The sequence below is a fragment of the Tinamus guttatus genome, unplaced genomic scaffold (genome assembly GCF_059628265.1).
Source record: "Tinamus guttatus ecotype Peru unplaced genomic scaffold, ASM5962826v1 Tinamus_guttatus_pri_ptg000309l, whole genome shotgun sequence".
NCBI lineage: Eukaryota > Metazoa > Chordata > Aves > Tinamiformes > Tinamidae > Tinamus > Tinamus guttatus.
In genome coordinates this window covers 542,093-564,657 of record NW_028288843.1, presented here as the reverse complement: position 1 = coordinate 564,657, position 22,565 = coordinate 542,093, and the positions used below count along the sequence as shown (strand labels likewise).

The following is a 22,565-nucleotide window of genomic DNA, read 5'->3' as shown; positions in this document are numbered from 1 at the left end:
CATTATTTATAGTGGATTTTCTTTTTTCTTTTTTTCTTTTATTTTCTTTCCCTCTGGGCAGTCTCTTTTTCTGTGTTTAAAATGGTTTGCCTTTTGTTTTTCATTAAAGGAGAAAAATAAAGCTGGTAATGGCTTCTTAATCATTCATTTACAATGAGTCTGTTGTTCTTTTTTCTTTTCTTGCTAATAGGCGCAGTGGACAATTGGAAAACTGCACTGTCCCTTCTGTGAGGCCCGCTTAGGGGGTTTTAACTTTGTTTGCAACACGAAGTGCTCCTGTGGACAGTCTGTAAACATACATTTCTGCAAGAGTCGGACTGACTATCAGGCAGCTTTTGCTGTTAAAGTGGCAAAACCATCAGCAAAACACTTGACGCTCTGCAAAATTAAATCTGATTTTAACACAGATCCCCACCACAAAGTGTTATCTGCAGCTTTGGAAATCAAAAATCAAGGGTTTTCATACATGGCCAGAAATTATAATGGTAGTGGAAGACTAACAGAAGCACTTTGTCTGGAAGTAAGATCACCCAGTTTCAAGATGAAGAGTAAAAATCTTCCTCCAGATGCATTAAAGCAAAGACAAAATCCGTCTGCTGCCTGGCCTGTGAATGGTGCATGCACTGTAAAAGCTTTTCACAGAAGATCACGCAGTTTGGATTTAAATATCAGAGAGAGTCTTGTTTTGTTGCCTGCTTTATATGTAACTTCAAGTGTGGGAACTATTTGCTGTGGCCAAAATGAAAATCCACCTGTTTACACAAGATGTGACTTGCAATTAGGGTCAAGTCAGAAAGGTGAGACTGCTTTTCAGGGCCAGTATAGTTCAAATGCTGATGAACTACGGAAAAGGTTTCAAGTTACCTCCTTTAATGCATTAGTACATAGAGAAATAGAAAGTGAATGTGATTTTGAAGCTCCGGGGCAATATTCTGGGAGTGCCATTGTAGATCAGTCACCTTTTGCAATGAACCTTTCTTCATCTACAAGTGCAGTAGAAGAGGAACGGCATGTGGTACCTGTTGGTCCTGTGCAACCTGCAAATATTTCCTTAAACCAAAAGCTGAGCAAGAGAGAAAGAAACAAATTGAAAAGCTTAAGGAGAAAACAAAAAAGGCGAGAACGGTGGCTACAGAAGCAGGTAGATGTTTAAAATGAATTATGCTTGTAAAGTTGCTTTTGTAAGTTGTTCTGACTCTTTTTTTTTTCTCCCCTGTCTTTTAATACTGATACTGTCTAGGTTTAGGTATCCTGCCAACAAGAATTCTTGATCTCTTAGTACATGAAGCTTTTTTAATTCTACCTAATCAGTTCTTCCTCTGCAGAATTTTATCTAGATGGGTAAAGATAAGTATGTTTCTTTCAAGTAGTTCCTGTCAGACTTCTTGTTGTTTTGTAATGTTAAAAAAACTTGGAAGAAATACTGTAAAACTTAATCAGTAGGATCAAAGGAAATCAGGACTTTTGTGTCTTCCAGATGGAAAACACTAGCATTCAAGATTTCCTCACTCATAAGTAGTGTTGTTTTGGGGTATCTCTATGCAAATGTTTTTATAAGATGTTTGTATTATTTATCGTAACAGAAATGTTCTTATTTGAATAATGAGTTGACGGTTGTTGTTAATACCATGTCTTTAGTAGCTAAATATTTTGTATACAAATGTAACAAAAAACACAAACTGAAACACCAAAAGTTCCACAGAAACTTAAGGAAAAAAATCTTAACAGTGAGTGTGACAGAGCACTGGAACAGGCTGCCCAGAGAGGTTGTAGAGTCTCCTTCTCTGGAGATCTTCCAAACCCGCTTGGACGCAGTCCTGTGCCACGTGCTCTAGGTGACCCTGCGTGTGCAGGGGGGTTGGACTAGATGATCTCTAGAGGTCCCTTCCAACCCTAAGCATTCTATGATCTATGATTCTATGAAAAGTGTTAAACATTCATATCACATATATTTATTGCTAACTTCTTCAAGCCATCTAAATAGGAACAGTACTAAAGACCATGGGTTGTCATGAGATTCGGGTTTGAGGGAGGGAAGAAGAGGAGCAAAGAGACCGGGAATATATCTTATAATGAGTAACACAGTTATCATGTACTCAGAGGAAATTAAATAGAAAGATAAACAGTATGCATGTCTTAAAAGGAAAGTTCTCATAAAATTCCTGCCATAAAAGACTGTGTGGTCAGATAGAGCATACACATGAAGTAATTCACACCACAAAAGTAGCATCTACTTAAGAAATCATTCCCATTTCAGTTGACATGTCATTGTTACAGGCTTAAAATATTCCATAGCTACAGTACAGTGACATGTAAAGCTTCTGTAAACCATAGCCCACAGATTGTGTGTGTGTGTGTGATTTCTTTACATTTTTTAACAATGTAATTTAGTATTTAGGCCTTATCTAGAAGCTGTCAAGCTTATTTTAATTGACAATGAGTAAGATGGTATGTTGTTTTCATTAGTTTGCATTTAATGTGCTATATAGAGATAATAATTAGCGTATGGATGTTGCTTTGACCCTTTGTATGTAAGTCTTTTTCTCTGCATTCGCTCTTACTATTCCACTGTCTTCATAGTGTTTCAGTCTGCTCAGACAGTGAATGACTCCAAACTCCTCTAGATATTATCAGTAGATGCTTTAGAATATATTACAAAATCAGCGGGAAGCAGTGAATTCAAGGTCAAGTAATGATAGCATAGAGGGTGTCCCTCTCAATTAAATGTGCAGATCCAGCTTGAAAATGTAGTGAGTCTGGGACATAGGACTTTACAGTGTGGCATATGTGTTTTCATCTGAAGGAAGGTTAATTTGGGGGAATTTGATGGTTGTTTTTGGTTTGTGTTAGCAAATATTTCAGTTGGCATTGTGATATTTTGAAAACTTGTCTGAACTTTGTAAAGTGTCTGTGATACTGGGAGTAAACAATCTTGCTAAATTCTGGATGCCTTATCAAAAGACCAGCACTCAATGGTAAATTTAAAGATGATTAGATGCTAGAGGCCCTAAAATGATTTTTAAAATTTCCAGAGCTCATTGCTTTTATTGAATAAAATGCTGATGCAAAAGCCCAGTATGTATGAGCATTTGCAGTCATGTTACCTGGGGTCTCTTCAGCCACCTTCATCTTTGCTAGATATTGTTTTCTAGATCAAAGTTTTGCAAAATTTCCCTAGTTTGTGGTAGCTGGAGAAAGAAAAATATACTTTCAAATCTTTTTTTGTTAAACCTTGCCTAACCAATTGCTCTGCATTATTTTTTTGTTTTGATGTATCAAATGATGCCCTCTTGTTAAGTGCCAAGTATTGAAAACTAAGCATGTGAAGCAAACCATCTGGTTTTGAACAGTGTTTGGAGAGGGAAGTTATGTGGGGCTTGTTCCCTGTTGGGCATTGATGTCTCTAACCTTGCTGGCAGCCTGTCTGCGGCAGGGCCTATTTACCAGGGATCTTACCCCTGTTTAAGGGGAGTGCTCACTGTGGAGGGTAGGGGGGGGGACTGGGGGCATCGTGTCCCCTCCACAGCCTCACGTGGCATGGAGCTGCCAGCCGAGGGCTCCTGCCGAGCTCCCCTTGCCCCATTTCCCTCTGGCTCTCGCACCCCTCTTCTGCATGGAGACGCAGACTGTCCCGGCTGTGCTTGGAAAAGGAGCTCGTGGTGCTCTGAAACTGTGATTTTTAGCATACTTATTACTATGCAGTTACATGATCAGGTGGTAAAACTTAACAAATAGAAGAAGAGAGAAATTTTTGAGTGGGTGGAATGCAGGAGTTTTGATAAATGACAGTGGGGAGCATTTCGTTTAAGTGCTCTTTCAAGCATCTGTGCTCAGAACTGCAATGGGAGGTGAATCTTTTAATTTATCTCTGTTAAAGATACTGTACATCTCATTTTTACCTTCAATTAAACCTTTCCCAGGAAGCAGCCCAAGAGGATGCACCTTTCCAGACTCTGCACTTCTTTTTCTTTACAAACACACAGGCTGGTTCTCCACTTTTATTTTGTGGAGTGAGAGCTGCAAAACAATACCATGTACTAACAAATACTAATACAATGTACTAACAATATGTACAGTGCATATTGTTAGAGTGTAATGGGAAGTAACATGCCTAGCCAGTATAAATAATGCCTCTTGTTACTCTTGTGATAGCTAAGAGTATGAAGTATTTCTGTTACAACAAGAGGCACACAGAAAGGAATTTGTGTGTTTGCATTATTTGCTGAAGTCTGAAACTTATTTTCTGAAAGAACTCAGTCAAAGAAGTATCTTTTGCTTCTCCTAGTTGTGTTTCATTTCTGTTTGCAGCCATTTTATGTAAAGGAAGCTACAGCTAGTTTGAAATTTGCAGTATCCTTCTGGAAATTATGTATGAGAGAATAAAATACTATTAGCTATTTTCTTCACTCTATAACTTGAGATATCACCAGGGCTTTTGTATATTTTCTAAAACGTGGAAGTGTGTCTGAAAAGGGGACTGGTGCTCAGTTTCCAGAAGTAAGTTTGCTTGCAAGCTCCCAGTCTTAATCAGAACTAAGGATAAACAGATAGCTAAAATATGTTTTAGCACACTGTGCTAAATATTCTTATCTTGGCCTGCAACCTTGAATTTTCATATCTACAGTGCTGATTTCTAGCAAATGACAGTCTTGTAGCAAAGACACTAGAACTGGAAGGTTTATCTTCTGACCTTAGTCCCTTCATCAGTGTTTGTCTTTCATGTGTAAATTGGATTAAAGTTCTTTTTCTTGCATTCCTATGTTTGTATTTAAGCTATAAATCCTTCAGGTGTCTCATCATGTGTTTGTGCAGTGGGCTCTAGACATCCCTGCTGTGATACTGCTAGTAAAAAAAATACATATATATATTGTCTGGTTACTTACAGATTCCTCAACTGGTTGTTGCAAGAATAAATGTATTATTTAGTGTTGGGAACCAAAGTAAGGTAGGATGAGAAGGAAGTGAAATGAAACCACAGCTGGCAAAGCAAGCAGTTACTATAAGGTGTAAAGATTAAGGCATGGGTCAAAAAACAGACCCCGAGAAAGCTCTTTAAACTAAGTAAAGAGGAACTAAAACCCAAGGAAAGAGGAAATATAGCTGACTGTTGCCAAGTTTTTACCTGGGACAATGTTTCATAAATTTCCCTGGTGTTTTTTTATTAAGATTTTATTAAATGCTTAATAATGATTACACGTCAGAAGGGAAAACTTGTCTTTAGAAATTCTTACATGGTGAAGTCTTAGTTAGGAGCAGGCTTCACATTTAATGCAATTTGGAATTGTGGAGGAGAGTGTATGTGTTTCTTCTTTTTAAATTTTCTTCCAAGAGAGTGCCTACATTTGTGAAAATGCCATGTCTGTCAGTTCCCATTATTAGTAATTTGTAATCTTTTTTTTTTTAACCTTCTATTTGAACAATAGAAGTTTAGATATATTGTTTCTAAAGATTAGGCTCAAAAAGGCAGCATTTTGATGTAGTGAACACGAGGAGAAGGAATAGAGTTGATGTAGTGGGGATCTGACATTTTTGATAATGCTGGCAGACAGAAGGAAGCAAATTCATCCTCATTAAAGAAGGCTTCTCCTCCACAGTCTTTTAAAAATCCAACAGTTTTACAAAAGTTTCTAAATCATTTGTAGGTCAAAAATTTGAACAGTTTTATGTAACTGTATTTTCATATTTTTGTATTTCTCATTTTATTCTGTGTATAGAATGAGGAGAGCTTACGCATAGCCTTTTTTAAAGTACAATTAGAAGATCTAAATAGATGTAATTTAGAATATCTCAGTTTCCATTTGTAGATTAAAATTAGTATGTCTCTGCAAGAGCAGAGCTAAAATTACAGTGCATCTCTGAAACTCACTTTACCAGAAAAAAAGAAATTCCGTGTCCTTATTCCTTTTTTTTTCACACAGCAAATCCATTGGTTAAGAAAATAGTTTTATAATTAGGAATATTAAACTTATTTAATAAGAAACAAAGCAAAAGACACATTAAAAAATGAAAAACAACTTGAGTGTGGTCTGTCCCGTAACGAGTGATGGTGGGGGTGAGTGACACAATGCTCTTCATTCGTGGGAAAGAAATAGGAATAGGTTTTATTGGTAATGACGATGGTTTCACGAGAGTCTATGGCAAGGTTCTATTAGTTACTGCATGGACATTCAAGACACACACAGAATTACCAAGGACACCCTCCCGTTGGGTCATGAGGTTCAGACTGGACCCCCTTGCTTTTCAAACTCCTTCTGAGAGGAGTCTGGGTGTGGCTGGATCCAGTCCTAGTCCCAGACCTGGTCAACGGTTTATGTCTAAGGGATTTGTGCACAGTCACAAAGTAAAGTTTACAAATTCAGAAAGAGAAAGGCGCGCTATAGTCACTTACCACGAATCTGGAGTGGGAAGGATCTCTTAACCTCGAGGAGCATCCTTGAGAGGTGTCCCTGCTCAAGGGGAGATCCCAGCATGCAGCCCACTGCAATGCAAGGAGAGCTCAATGGGCCCTTGGGCTGTCCCCATATTTATGGGATAAGATGATTGACTGATAGTCATTCTTTCAATTCAGAAATGACTGTTGGCTGGTGTGCTCACAGTTAGCCTTATCTCACCATCACGATAGGGCCATCAGGACTGTTATTGATGGTTAATGTCTGGATAGGGGAAGAAATCAAGGAGGCAACTACCAGGATCAGATAATGTGGTAGGTAACACCTGAACAGGGCTACACGTGAGAAGTCAGGATGAGCTGGGGAAGGAGGCATATCCGTCACACAGTCATGTTGAAGGAAGATAAAACATCAGAGACAAAGAAACCTTCCAGTAAGGAATGTTACATTCACTTGGCTCTCTGAATTGGCAAGAGGAAATGATTTGGGAGCCTTCTGAAAGTTTCCTAATGGAGTTGAGCAGGTTTATTGCAAAAAGAGCTGTATGATTAGGAAGAAGCATTACACCAAAGATTCTGAAAACAGGAAAAAACTTGGGGGCAGTCATTCATATGGAAACCAAACTTACACTCTGCTTTTTTCTGTGTTTTCTTAGTTAATACTTTTTACCATCTTTGTTCATTTTAGAGAAACTTGACAGTGTGATGGAAGTTTTATCCTCAGATAACTGCCTGCTTTTTAAAGAAAATTTTAGGAGGTAGATAAGCATGTGAGACCCTTTAAGTGCCCTGATATGTGGAAAGGCTGTGAACTTGAAAATGACCAAGTATGAATCCTAATTCGTTGCTTTATATAACTTTTGCTGGCAGTCATGGAAAAGTAAGATACTAGAAGAAATAGGAAAAAAATACAGCATATAGGTCTTCATTATTTGCCCTTTTTTAAAAACTGTTAAGTGGGTTCAGCATTCAATCTTGCTGCAAAAGATTTAAAATATATATATATATATAGTTTGTTTGGGGATATTAGGTGCAGGTGGATCTTGTGATTCCTCTTGGCTGCACTGCCAAGACCTTGTACTATTAAATATCACTCCTCTTGAAATCCAGATCTTGGTATAGCAACATATAGCAAAATGTATGTTGATTTTGTGCGTTAGAATAAATCTATTGGACAGGAACATTATGATTGTATTTCTTCTGTAGAGAATTTCTGAACTGAAAGCAAGAGACCTTTGCTGTAGTCCCTGCAGCAATATGTTGTTTCCTGCTGCAGCACAACAGACCAGTCTGGCTTATAATAGCAAACGGTTCCAGGAGGATATAAATAACATATTAGAATTACTACTAGATAATCTTTTTCTGGACTGAAGTCTGTTATTTGTACGGAATATATCCATATTTAGAAGGATATTGACTATTGCATTGATATCTGTCTCTTGGATTTCCTTCCTTCTAAAAATACCCAGATTATCCTTAGTTTAAGCATAAATGGCTAGTGTACCAAAACTGTTATGCAAAAAGTGTGAGTAATTTTAGAGAGAGATTAGCTGAAATGTCACTGGTCACAACAAGGACAAAATACAATGAGGCTGTCCTGGGAGTAACATGTCTCTAATTACACTTGATCCTGTAGTAGTTAAGAGAGCTATTACATAATGAGTGTATTGATACTCTGCTTCTATAATGTGAATATAAAAACTGTATCCTGTATCTTCATAAATTTGTAAGATGGACTTTGGTATCTGTTTTAGAGCTTCATAGCCTTATATACTCACATATATTAAATTAAACCATTCTCAACTAGCATGCCATGTTGGTACATTGCTCTAAAATATAATCAGGAAGTTTATGGAAGGCCAGTACCTTGGAAAGAAAAAAGGTTTTAATCCCACCTCCATTAAGATCAGTTTCAGTACCTAAGGTGTGCCATTTATGTGGAGGAGTTTGTGATGCATTCTAATACAAAGAATTATTTGCTTAATGCTGAACGTGCAAATCTGAGAGGTGCAAAAATGAGCATAGTAGCAAACAACGAAGATACCACAGAAGCTAGGTATGCAGTGACTCCATGAACAAACATAGCCCACTCTGTGGTGGGGGCTCCCGTTTTCACATAGCAGTGCAAGCAAATGAAAGAGGAGGGTACAAATGTACCTGCCCCCCTCCAAAGGATGGATGTGCAGCCATTCTTCAGAGAACTTTAGGCAAAGGCACTTTTATGTCTGTAGCAAAGTCTTATTGGCAAGTAGAAATTTTGTAAAATAAAAAAAAAAAGTGCTCTGAGAGTGTATTCTGGGAATCCTAGTGTAGCTTTAGCCCTCACTGCCTCACTATCAGCAACTCCACCGCATAGCACTGTGCTGTGCCCAGTTACTATGTTGAGCAATGTGAGTGTTTTTCCTGCTATTGTTTCTTAGCAATAACTTCAGAAATATAGTTCACTGCAGTGAGCACTTTGCTAAATTAGCAAGATACACTGCTGACTTACCTCATACTGCTTACTTGTCACAGAGTATTCTAGCAATAATGTCAAATTATAAGGATGCCAATATTGGCAAAAATTACAAAAAATTACACAATTGAAAGTAAAAGTTTGCCAGCATATTCTTTTGCTGTTTTCAGTCACTCCATAAGGAAGACTTGGCTTGACTTAGCTTAGTTTTCTCATACTGCATTGCGAATTCCTTCAAAAGCCTAAAAAAAAATTCATATTCTGTGTTTTTTTCCACTCTTTAGAAAAGAGTGTGCTATATTTGAACAGTAGCCATCATCACAGATGATTTTCAGCCCACAAATTGCAGTACTTCTCATGCTATAGAAGCATGCATATGTTAGACACAAATTAGAAGAAAGGACATAACACTCTGGAAGGACAGAAATAGTTAGGAGTTCAGTTTACCAGTGTGTGGTCATGGCAGATGTAGGGTCACCCTGCCTAACCACACAGGAGCTACGAAGAACTCCCTGTAAGGATTGCTTTAAATAGAGCTGCAGTTCATACCAAACGGTGTGGTTAATAAACAACACTAGCTTAGCTCAGTAGCTTCTCTGTAGGAGATGATTTGTAGTATTTTAATTGGAAGCTTTAACAGTTAGAATATCCTAGCATCTTCACTTGCTTCAGAGAGCTTCAGAATACTGGATAGTGGATATTTTTCAGTGTAAGCAAAATCAATAATCTCAGCTTCAGTCTGCACTTCATGCAGCCTGCTGTGTGAAATGATTCAGTGGCCTGGAACAGCAAACTAGAAGGGTGACAGTCAGCCAAAGAGAAGAATAAATGCTGCAGATATAAAATGAAATGCTCATCAAAACAGAGTATATGAAAAAGTGCTTAACTAAGTGAATTTAATTAACCAAATCAGAAATAAAACAAATTTTGTGTTCTCTGGTCACTGTGACTGAAATAGGCGCTAATATCTTTGCATTTTTGACAGATAATCACAGCCCGAACAGACATGCCAGAAAGAGAGAGAGCTGCAATTACATGGGTCTAGTTCTAGTGCACATAAGAGCAGCAGTGAGCAGTGGCTGGTGATCTGTCCCTAGATCTCTGTTGTAGTGCTACATAAGGTTACATGTCATTAAGTCATGGTCTGTTTGCTTTAGAGGGCATCTAGGGGATTTTTTTTTCTTACGTGTTTCCCCAATTGCAGTAATTTTCAAATACTTATATAAAATGTACATGCATATTAGTACTTGTCTGATGCAAACCAGAAATCATCTCCAGTTTTTGAGCTCATAATCTTATTTTTCTCACTTGAGTTAAAAGCTGCTATATTGATTGTGGCAATATGGAGAAGTCTGAATTATTTAATCTAGTTCGGAAAGTAAATCAGTTTCTAATTGATTATATTATAGAAGATGATACATGCTTTCAATGAGCTTTTGCATACATGCACAGTCTACATTTTAAAGATATTAATAATACCCTTGAGTTTACATAAATCAGTGTCACCTAAAATGAAGTAGAACTTGAAACCAAAAATGCCCAGGTAGCAAAGTACAGTACTATGGAAAGCAAAGCGTTTATTAAAATGTGTGCCTAAGAGGATCTAGTTCAGGCAATAGATTTCTTTTTTTTTTTTTGCTTACCAGCTAACTGTCATGAGGTTTTGGGGATAGTAGTTTCATTCAAAAATGTATTTAAATGAAAAGTAATGAAGCATTTTCGTACTTCAGGATAGTTTTCTAAAAAAACTATTTACTATACTGAAATTTGAGGGTAAGAGAGGTTATGCTGAGACCCGAGAAAGCAGAGATAGTTGCCGTATTCTCTGAAGACTTTCCGTGGGTTTTGATTGAAATATCTTGGTGCCCTGTAGCAGTTGTTGCAATTTTTAACTGAAACAAGTTTTCAATATCATAGGCAATTTCAGAATCATGTTAGTTTTTGAATTCTCAAAACAATTCCAGTGCAATTACAAGACATCTTCTCAGATTGTCATTCTGGGGTATAGCTGCCCATTCCATGAAATCTGTAGTTGAGCATTTTCCATTTAAGAAGTTCAAGATTTTGATCTGTAATTTCTTCTGATACAAGTGAAGAGCTTGACTGTGGTATTTGTACTTTGAATGTATGTAACAAAGATAACTTAAGGAGCAAAATAAGTCCAGCATCTATATAGAGTTAGCGTGTGTACCTTTTCTTGGTCTGTATTTCAAAAGGACAATTGTCCAGAAGTTTAAAAGTGCATCATTCAGATTGCTGGGTCACACACACTTCTGGAAGTCTGTTTGTGAAGTTCAGAAAAGGGTTTGCAGAAGTCCTTTGCTGAAGGAAAAAGAATTAATCTCAAAGGCATCTTTCTGCACAAACCACACTCCTTCGCACAAAAGAGAAGGAAACATTTAAATACAAATAAGTACATATCTTTGTGTTCTGCTAAATTGTAAACTCGTTAAAATCTTTTCATGTGAACATTCCCTTCTAACATCTTTATGTGGGCATCTTGGTTGATGTCTTCTCACAAGGCTATTGTGCCTTACCTTATAGAACTTAGCAAGTTCTATGTTTTAGACACATTACAGAGAACGAGCTCTTACAGGCTGACTTTTTGTGTTATTGCCTAGCAACCTAAAATTCAGTTGCTGAATAATTTTAACTCTGAACATTATTTTAGAAGTGTTTGGAAATATATGCAACATTATTTACTCAAGAGTTTACTCAGGCTTCTGAGCATGAAAATTTTAGTAGTACTGTATAGCATGTCACTTCAGTCAGCCTTTTGCTGAACATGGAAGTACAGTTTAACTCTGTAACTTTCAGTAAAATTATGCAGTATATTTATGAAATAATCTTGTTTGCACAGTTTCTGTAGTTCTTAATCATAAAAGTTTATGGTTCTGCTTATGAGATGTTAACTTAAGAACTGTATTTTGGGGGGGATTATAATGATGTTTCACATTTTAAAAATGGCAATATAATAGCTGGATTTTATTATCTTTGATTACTATTTTGTTTTTCTTTTTTACAAGATCTTTTAAAAGAATATTTTCAAATCAATATTTTCAAGTATTTAATATAAAGAAGTATCGCTTGCCATTTTAAAAATAGCTATTAAAAATCAGAAGTTATATATACAGGAAAGTTGGGTACAGTGAGAGTGCAGTGTCATTGCAGGCTAAAGAACCATTAAAAACTTATCTACACTGTTATATTTCAATTTTGCTCATAGAGTAAAATTGATAGAGTCCTTAGCTTTTGTAATTACATAATTATCCTCCGCAATTATGCAACAGGTGACTTCTGTTTTTTGTTTAATTGTTTTAAAAGAAGATTATCTTGTGATCTGTCAGCCCGAACTCCTGCCAAGGCACAGTCCTTGGAAGAATAATTAACTGCTGTTTTATTAATACCTGCTCAGTATCTTCATGCCACATCTGTGAGCAAGACTACATCCCCCAGGCATATCAGTGCTTCTCCCGAGTTTCTTGTTTTTCTCTCTGGTAGTTGTGTTTTGACACATGTTTGTGCTTTTCGCTGTGCCTTCTTCCAAGTAGCATCTCCTTCCCAGCTGAGTTCGTTCCACTGCCACTTTGTACCCACTCTCTCCACTCAATGATCTGGTTAAATGACTAAAGTTGACACTGATGGACTTCACAGTTACAGCTGCAGGCTCAAGAGCTGGAGAGTTTGCATCATGGAGCTTTTCTCCAAGGCTATCCTTAATAGTTACATTTTATTACTTTTGAAGGTCTCTTTGCAGAGTGAGAACTAAAAAACATTTTTTTAGTAATAAAAATAAAATTCTGGCTTCTAGGGAATGTGACTGTTGTGTACCCTGTAAGCATTTGTGCTGGTCATACCCTTCACAAAGGCTTTACAGTGGATATCCTGCTTGAGGACTTGCAACCCAAAATAAAGTGCTAGACTTACACTGAATTCATTGTGAAAGCCACAGAACAACATAAAAAATGTGAAGCTTAATGTATTCCATTCTGTTAATATACCTAGGTCTTTGAACATATACAGTGAGATTTGTACAAGTATGGCCTGTTTTTAGCTGAGGAATAGATAAATAATGCGTTTAGAAATGATCGCACCTTACTAGCTAGACATAAGCTACTTGCAAACCAGCATTATCAAGTATGACTGCTTGTATGTTTCATGACATTTGATTTTACTCTGTCTTTGATTGTTATATTTCATCATCAGAAAAAGAGTTCTTTCATTTTGATAGGTGAGGATACAGAATGCTGCCCAAATTAGGGAAATGAAATTAGAAGTGCAATTATTTGATAAAAAGATTTAGAACCTATCAAATCTAAATGTTTTTGAAGTGTTTTAAAGTTTTTAAAATATGCTAAAGTAGAGAGGAGTTCACTTTTATCAGTTGACTTCAAAGAGTGATTCCTGCCAGCAATGCAAGCCTTTCCTTTAGCTACCCAAGGCTCTCAACACATCTCCTTATCAAAAGGAAAAAAAAAAAAAGAGTGAGTCCCACATATCTCAGGTAGGAGTCCAGGATTTTATTGCCTTTCAAGGTCTACTTGCAGAGGGAGAGCTAAAAAAAATCTTTTTTAGTAACAAAATGCTGAGTTCTAGAGAATTTGACTGTGTTGTGTACTTTGTAAGCATTTGTGTTGACTGTAACCTTAGCACCTCTTGATCAGGGATGTTATAATTAGTGTTGTGTTTGAACTCAGCTGTATAAATCTAAGCACAAAAGGAAGATCAGGCCTTAAGTACTACTCAGTTTTTCAACTGGTAAGAAAAATTTGCAAAACTTAGTGTCATGAAGGAAACTTTCTGTAGCAATTGTTTTGATTTAGCTTGAATGCACTCTACTGTGCTAGATTCCTATTCATTTATGCGCAGACATAAATGTGAATTATGGACATTTTTTTTTCTGTGCAGGAGGATCAACTTAGTTCTTGAAAAAAGTTAATGGAGCTGCTCTGGACAATTGTTATCGTTAATGGAGCCACTGTGGGCAGTTGGTGTTGAGTAGGTCCATGTTGCACGATGGTGAAATCTATGGGACAGGAATGATTTTAGATGTGCTAATACCACCTTATGTCCAGTGGGAGAGAGAAGGAGAAGTGTCTATTAAACTTAGCAGCAACTACTATAAGCTATAAGGCCTTTTTTTGGGTATGTTTTAGAACTTATTCCGTTATTCCATGTATACCTTATTTTTTAACTTAGACTTTATATAGCTACTGCTTCTGTTTGAATACTGAATTCTCTAGATACTGGCTAATTGGTTAATTGAATATCAAAATTATTTGCTGCAATTCTCTGCTTCTGTGGTGCTTGGTTTCAGACAAAAGTAAAAGTACAGATTCTGTTTATTTTGTTATCAGCTGTGTGTTCTGTTCTTTAGTCTTTTTTTTCCCTTCCAGTTCAGATATCCAGACTCTAGAACAGAACTTGAAAATTTGTTGCTTTCTTTTTTTCCTAATCAGAAAATTGTTTCTGATTGAGCATGATTTGCTGTAACTCTTAGTGAGATAGTATGTGAAACAGGACTCCTGAACACCTCTTATGAAAGACCTTTCAGAAAACTGATATATATCCAGATACTTAACCAAGCTGTGTGATAGCACCAGCAAAAGCTGCTGAGGATTTCTATGGCCAGTGAATTAGCTATAGTGATTACCATATTTGGGGATTGAATCTAACTATTATTTAAACTTTTCATAGGTGATTTTTTATTAATGATTGTCATTTACTAAAACATTTTTTCTCTTTTTCATTTAGTTTTCAATTTTTCCTGTAAAAGTATTCCTTTGCATAGAAACTTTGTCACTGTAATTATTTGTTCATTTAAGCAAAAAAGGAGGAAAAAAACAGTGAAGAAAGTTCATAGAGATGTATTTGAAGATATTACATGCATTAATGTATAAAATTACCGGAAGATTGGAATTCTTACAGTTGTAATAGAATGTGACAGAGTAGCTTCAGTTTCTTGAAATAATGTGATTAAAATATGTAATATGGTTTCCATTACTGTAGGGTTTGAAGCACCTTTTCTTTGTACAAAGAGATTAGTTTGTCAAAAGAATATTTGTAGGAGAAAATGAAAATGCAAAGAGCATTTCTGTACAGCTCCTTTCATAAATGAAATATAGTGCTGGTTTATGTTGTAATATGCTGAATTATTTACGCTAATAATGGAAAGATATATTCCAGGTTAGTGTGCAGCATAAATGCAAATGCTGCAGCAAAGCCACAAAATAGATATAAATAAGCAGAATCATAACTAACATAACTAAACACACAGGTAGCGGAATTGTAACTTATTATTAATCATAACTTATTACTCTGCACATTTTCTCAAATGTAAAGGCATATATGTTACCAGTGTCCTACATAGCTAATCAGAACATGGATGAATTTCATTAAGCAAGAAGATCGGTTCAATGTCACCCTTCCTGCCACCAGGAAAGCAGTCCCGCTGTGGTGAACGCAGCAGCGTTCCACAGAGGCACTTCCACTGGCTTGTGTTTGCATCTCATCTCATATCTTTTCTGAAGAGACGTGCTTGGGAGCCTGTCTTGAGGCAGGTCCCTCCTCCACCACATGAGGCAACAAAAAGGAACCACATTGAGTCAGCATCACCTCATGGCATAGTATCTGGTCAAAGCATCACTGTGCCTCTAAAGGAACAGATCCCAGCTTAGTAAATGGCAAGGAGACTTCCTCTACAAGACAGTTAACCAAAATGCACTAAGCAAGCAGAAATTTAATTTTATCCCCTAAAGTATATCCCTGAAATGATGAGCTTTGTTTTTTCCTCATCCAGTTGGATTTTCTGCCAGACTTCTTCTACAATTTCTGCTTCATCAGCATGGGAATTTGTGCAGCAGTATGCTATACGTTGTTTTTTTTGTTTGTTTGTTTTGTTTTTACATTTTTTAAAGGCAACAGGCTGGTGCTTATGAACACTTTAGCACAGTAATTCTTAAATCCTTGCCTTGGTGTGTCTTGTGCATGTACACCAAGGTTAGTAATCACATCCTCCTATTTCAGTCCCATTGGAGAAATATGAAATAGCAGATGTTCAATTCCACTTTTCCATTTCATGATCCTGTCACTCAGAAGCTCTAAGTTTTCTGAAGTTTGAAGGATTTTCATATTGGTTTCTGAGAAGCTTTCTAAAAATGTTTAGAAAAAATACAACTCTGCTATATTAAGTAGGGAGAAAAAATTGAAATCATAAGACCTCATTATTCAGTCCCTTCAAGACTTCTGTAAGAAGGTTCGAGAGAAGAGAAATATTGCCATCCTAAAAATTAAAATGGCCTTATCTTCACCAAACTTCTGGGGAAAACATAGAAGGGTGCTTTATTCTGATTATATTAAAGTTCCATTTCTACAAAAACACACATGCATGTCTACAGGATTTTCCACTTAGAGTAAGAAATAAAAAATAAAAAAATAAACAGTTCTGCTCTGTTTGTGTGACAGGAAGTATTTTGATAATAGCTGTTTAAATCAAGAATTGGGAAAGAGAATTTATTTACAAATCACTGTCCTCACAGCTGAACCCTTTGAAACTAATGGTTAACTCTCAGGGAAAGCAAATTTTTGAACAACTTGGATGACTTTGAATCTGCCTGAATAAAATACTTAGGAAAGAATATAGTGGCTATTGCTGGCAGCTGCCATTTCAGAACCATAATTCATATTTTCTGATAGAATATAACAAAAGAGAAGATTTGAAAAGAGAGGGTTAGTCACACTGAGTATGTAGATCTTGTTTTTCAGAAGAACAATATTTGGGTTGCATTTTGTTACCGCAAATCCATCTGTTTTTTTCTTTTTTTAATAGAACAATATCAGATTTCAGTGTCACTCCTCAGAGGCTGCATGAAATGAAGAAATAAGACACATTTTTCCTTTCTATTGTTACATGAAATACTTCTATATTTTTGGTGGGTTTTGTTGTCTTAATCTCACTTTAGAATGTGTACTACAGGTAGATTATAAACTGCAAGTTTTACTATGTCAAAATAACTATGTAAATTATCTTGGAAAAAATGCTAGTCCTGTTTATAAATATTTCCTTCAGCAAATGTTTTTGCTGAAGTACATAGGAAGTGAATTCAAAGATTCAATTCCAGTGAAGTTTGGATTATTCAGTAGTTATTTTAGTCATTAAAGTATAAAAGAATTACCAGTGGTGACAAGATTTGATCTTCCCCCTAAAGTTTCTCAAATATATTCTTATTTGAAATATTTTCATGTCTCTCTTTTCATGCAATATAAGAATGTGTTGTACTTAAGTATGGCTTATACAGGGAATCTAATTATATAATAATGAAATGGTGTTTAAGAAACCTGGCCAAGACTCTAAATAGGTGGTCTCATTATTCTGAGGAAGATCACCCATTTGCCCATCTAGATAAGGAAAATTTTGAAAACTGGGACACACCTTTAATTGTCTCCTTATAAATTTAGAATCCTAATTTTAGTTATTTTGAAGAAATTCATCTCACTTGGTGAATCTTTTTCTTGCTGTGACATATCACAAGCTATACTTAGGTTCTGGATATTTCAGATTCCATAAATCTCCACACTGGCTGTCCAAAGCAATGGAAAGGGCACCCTGACCCAGCTGGAAGCCTGTCCCAGCAAGTGCCCAGAGGGAGAGCCAGGACACTATCTACTGTAGTGCACATCTATGTAGATGCAGACAGAGGCACGGTTAATTTATTTGGGTTTAATTCCTTTTTTGAGGTGTGGTTCTGATCATTCTTACCCAAATCCTAATATTTGCAGAATAAAAAGCAAGAAACTTACTAGTTTTGCTCCTGTCCTGTGCTGTAAGTCTCTGTGTTTTTCATATTAATACCACTGGAGTGATCATGTGATCACTGCAAATAAAGTTTATGTAATACTACTAGTTTACATAAAATTTATTTAAATAAAGTCCTTGAAAAAGCCTCTTAAGTTCAACACACCTATCTTTTTGCCTAAATGAATAAGCAAGTCCTGTATAAACATATATAGTGGTCAGAAATTTTGTGTATCTTGGTCGTGTAATGCCTGTTTGCAGTTGCTCAGTGCAGCTGGGGACGAGTTCCCCGACTTACTCTGGTGCAGTTCTGCTCATCTTCCGCAGTCCGGACAGCCGCAAGCGCAGGCAGTGCAGGCAGAGAGCCGTGACCCGGAGCTGACAAATCCCAGGAACTGTGAACCTTTAGCAGAAAACCAAATTTACAGTCTGGTGCTGTTATTTATCAAGCTATGTTGCAGAAATGGAAATACCTGTGACTAGAAACAGTGCAGTTCAGAACAGGACTGCAACTAGATCTATGAGCAGGCCTCTTTCCAAGGCTTGTTCTGCAGAACTGTGCTAGGGAAGAGACCTATTTTAACGGCAGGAGTAGGAGTTGTGCACAAAGGGGCCTTTTGTGTGCTATATATTAACTCACATCGTGTCATGCATCATTATAAGTGCTTCAGATTTATGCTGAACGACAAGAAGAATTTCAGATGCGTTGTTTGGAATCCTATGACTCTATTTATGCAGAGCTGCCAAAATATAGCAGCACTGTTCCAGACATCCTTTCACAACTCATTTTATTATGAGTCTTTCCCTGACAGAATAATAGTGCATGTGTTCACGCAAAGCCTACAAGTAGCATGGAAAAATAAATACATGGTATTGTCTGTTATTTAAGGGCAGCAAATGTGTTAGTTATCTCAAAATTAAAAGATGGTCCATTTTTACAGGTATAATTAATATTTTGGGTGAAATAATTTATTCTCTAAGTCTTTATATATGTGAATTGACAGCACAGAGATAGCAACTGGTTTGATGTAACTAACAGTTGGCGATCTTTTACTTTGGTAGAAAGAATAAAACTTAAGTAACTGTGTAAAAGGACATGGTTTCTTAACAATCACATTAAATATATATGCGCATTAAAAATTCAAACTCATCCCAGAGAATCATGTTTTTCTTGTTTCTTTGTAATAATTTTAGGCTTACAAAAATTAGATGTTGCCATATTACCTTGATACTTTTTTCATGATAAAATGAATGCCTTTCCAGAGAAGAATGCGGACCGAATCAACTCAGACTCCAATGAAGTGCTTATTCTTGTACATAAAAAAATCCTTATAGATGGGCTTGATGTTGCACTGAGTGCTGAATTAATCCAGTAATCTCAGTCTTGGTGGCATCACCTAGTTAACCTCTGCCTGATGCAGAGCTCTAGCGGTTGCCTAGGAGTCTTTGTGCCACCAGAGCAAGAGTAGAAAGTTGCAGCATGTAAGCACAAAAAAAAGCTAATGCATTTCAGAGAAAACAATTTCAGCTAGGAACACAGGCTGTGATGAATTGTGATGGTAAGATGCTCAGATACTAAAATAATGGACCAGATAGATAATTATCATTGGTAGGGGGATGATAAGGTCAATGAAGACTTAGTTATTGACTTAGCTCAGATGGTAGCATGTATAATGTGCGTACAGTTAGGGCCTGTGCATAATAATTCAATGAATTTTAACTAGATAGCACACTAAATTGCCTGTGCTGTTCCCTATAAGATCATTCAGGACTAAGAAAATATTGTACTAATACTATAGCAGCCATCATTATCTTAAGATAGAAATGATTCAAGATAGATAGTGAAAAGTTATTATGCATACACATAAATGAAATCAAGCATGTTTGATTAGGCAAATTGCTAGAACAGGGAGAACAGCGTTTGGACGGTCAAAAGGTTTCTTCAGATCTGAGAAGTAGTAACCTTCATGAATACACATGACCTCAGAACAACCTTTAATGACCTGAATAGTACAGGGAGGGGAGTTGGAGTCTTTGGAAAGGTATGTTCTCTGGGAGAAGACAGACAGATAATTTATTGTCTCTGGAACATGGAAGAGGTCACCTGGAAGTTAGAGCGTAATTATGTTCAAAATGGTCTGATTTTCACTTTTATTATTATATTCATTCAGTGTTTTCACTTTACAACTTTATATACTAAAGTATAGGCATCTACCCATAGTTAATTGTTGCTTTAGAAGCTGTGGTCTGCAAAATACTTAGTCATGAGTTGAAGACCTCCATTGCCTAAAGCTACTTCTTTTAAATACACAAATCAAAAATACATTCTTTGCTTGAAATAAAATGTCTTTCAGATGCTTTTCCCTTTGGGCAATTTATCAAGCCCAAAAGTAGCAGGGAGAGTCTGAAAGAGGGACCTGACTCCTAGGAATAGGTACCTCCAGAGAGCTAATCAAGCTACTTTGCTCTGCTTTGAAGTTTTCAGTTTGCCTTTGGATTTTTCTGAGAAGTTGTATAGGGAGAAGTTTAGAGTGCAGGTAGTTCAGAGCGAATTATTAATTTGTTCGGAAATGTAAGCCACAGGCATTGGCCTATCATCTACCCTGTTATAATCTATATGTTTTAAGCTTAGGTTTGCCAGAACCCTGAAAACATGCCCCTTGCATTGATTATACCAGTCAGCCAAAACAGTCTGCAAGACATACAAACCCCAGTGCCTCACTTGGAAGAACTGCTGCTAGTTTAGTCAGTAAAGACTTTTGATAGGGATTTTTAGACATTTTTAAAACGTACTTGGTTTCATTTTTTTTCAATTTGCTTTTAAATGTCCATAAGAAGTCAGTGGTCTAGCCTGCAGAATTTAGGCTAGATAATTTCTAATAAGCAACAATATATTATTGCTGCTACTGTCACTAACTTGAAAGAAAACAACTACAAGATTTTAGGTGAACAATGAAACCTGCTTTCCCACTCCTTCATAGCCTACATAACTCCAACATGATGTCTAACCACTCCTATGATTTCCCTCACATTCTTTACTCTCCACATCCCTGAGTACACCCTCCTCCTTTGCTTACAGACAGAGGAGAATTCCCACTGTCCTCTCCCGAGCCTTCTGTACTATACTACTTGGCTAAAAAATGGGCACCTGGTGAGGGCACCCTTCAGACATTCCCATGATGGTGGCATTCGTTTCAGTCTCCTTACTCAGTCCAGCTGCTAATCTTGATGAAATCTGCAGGAAACCAATGTACTTGAGATCTCTCAACTGTTCTGTCAAGTTTGGTTACTATTGACTAAGGGTTCAAAAGCTGTTGTGAGACCACAAACTCCTAAGATGCATTTCTTTAGGAAATGTTGCTGAAACCACTGATCGTACCAAAAAGTATTAATTTCTTCTTGATCCATTTCTGAACAACATGTGATCGAAAGCTCTTCTTTCTTCTATAACAAATCCTTTTAAAACCTGGGTATAATGTTCTGAATATATATTACGATTAAAGGCTTAAGCTCAGTTTTTGAGCTGTAAATCATTATAGTTTCATTTGTGTATAACTTACAAATAGCATGGAATAAACTACCAAAAGGAAGCCTCTGAGAGAGTAAAGCAGAATATGCCAACTGCTCTCTTTCAGAATGTGAGACAGACAGCTGTGCAGCAAATCAGCTCTTCCTTCTGGTTTGTAAGGCCAGAAATGAGGCTTTATGAATTCTTCTGCATCCCCCACCACTGCTTTTCCCTAAGAGAGTGCTGAAGGACTTGCCCATGCAAGGAGATAACACTTTTATGTTAACATGCAAGGATAGAAGGAGAATGTCCCCCTACTAAGCAGTCTACGTAATCTCTAGACTTGTAAAAGAATATATATACATTGATTATTTAGTAAGGAATTATGAAAAATAATTTTTCATCACAGTGCTCAATGACTGCTTTCCTCAGCATATTGAGTGGTGGTGCCGTCTGTAAATTGATAATCTTCCAACTTCTCAGGATTAGTCAAATACTTGAAAGTAAATGTTTTATTGCATTTTACTGCATTGCTGGAGAATGCAGTCAAATTTGTAGCTTCTGAATAAAAAGCCTTATCAGTAATTCTAATCACAATCAGGAATGTTTTAGCTTTTCTTTCCATTTCTGTCTGATTCTGTCTTTTTGGAATTCATATTTTTAGAAGAATTTTCTTTTTCTCTCCCCATAGACAAGCACTGTCTTCAAACACTTGGGCCGGCGAGGGGGAACACGATGGGGAAGATACTTAGGGATTTCTGAATCAGCTGAATGTCTGAATGGCTTCTACAACAGTCAGTGATCCAAAAGGATTTTTATTTTGCCATTTTTGACCATCGTTTCTTGTTTGTATTCCTACCACTTCTGACAAGTGCTACTGGAGCACAGCCTGTGCTGAGGGCCACTAGCTGCTTGATTATGCCCTTCCCAATCCAGCAGTGATAGCTGTTTTCAGCATGCATTGAGCGTCTTTTCTGCTTGTTTGTGGTTTCACAGTTTTCCAAACATGGCATTTTGCCACTGCAAGTGTTGTCCTTCACAGCTGTATTGGTGTCCTCTGCTGATTTAATTAAAGTGGCTGTGTTATTAGGGAAACCTGTGTCTGTATTTATAAGTTGGGTTCATTTTCTATGTGATGCCCTGCTTGCTGTCTCTTAATATGGCCTTTATGTTACCTGTTTCTTTCAAAAGATTTCTCACAACTTTTTTTTTTAGCCACTGATTTCAAAATGTTTTAAAAAGTCACAGATCTTCAATCCATTCTTGAAATCCACACGGTTACATGTTTGTATCAGTTGCCAGCTTCAAAATATCCATCTGCGATGTTTTATTATGGAGTTTTTGAGCCTGATTTATTTATTCTACAAATCTGCCTACTGTACTAGCAATCTAAGATAGGAATGAGAAAGTAGAGAGACAG

General features: G+C 36.7%; 1 protein-coding gene across 1 annotated transcript in view; it reads left to right on the top strand.

Moving 5' to 3' along the window:
• Nucleotides 1–22,565, top strand: part of RNF180 (ring finger protein 180) — a 45,555-nt gene that overhangs the window by 5,540 nt on the left and 17,450 nt on the right. The window contains 1 exon segment of the mRNA XM_010223544.2: nt 191–1,141. Coding sequence (XP_010221846.2) covers nt 191–1,141 — 951 coding nt within the window.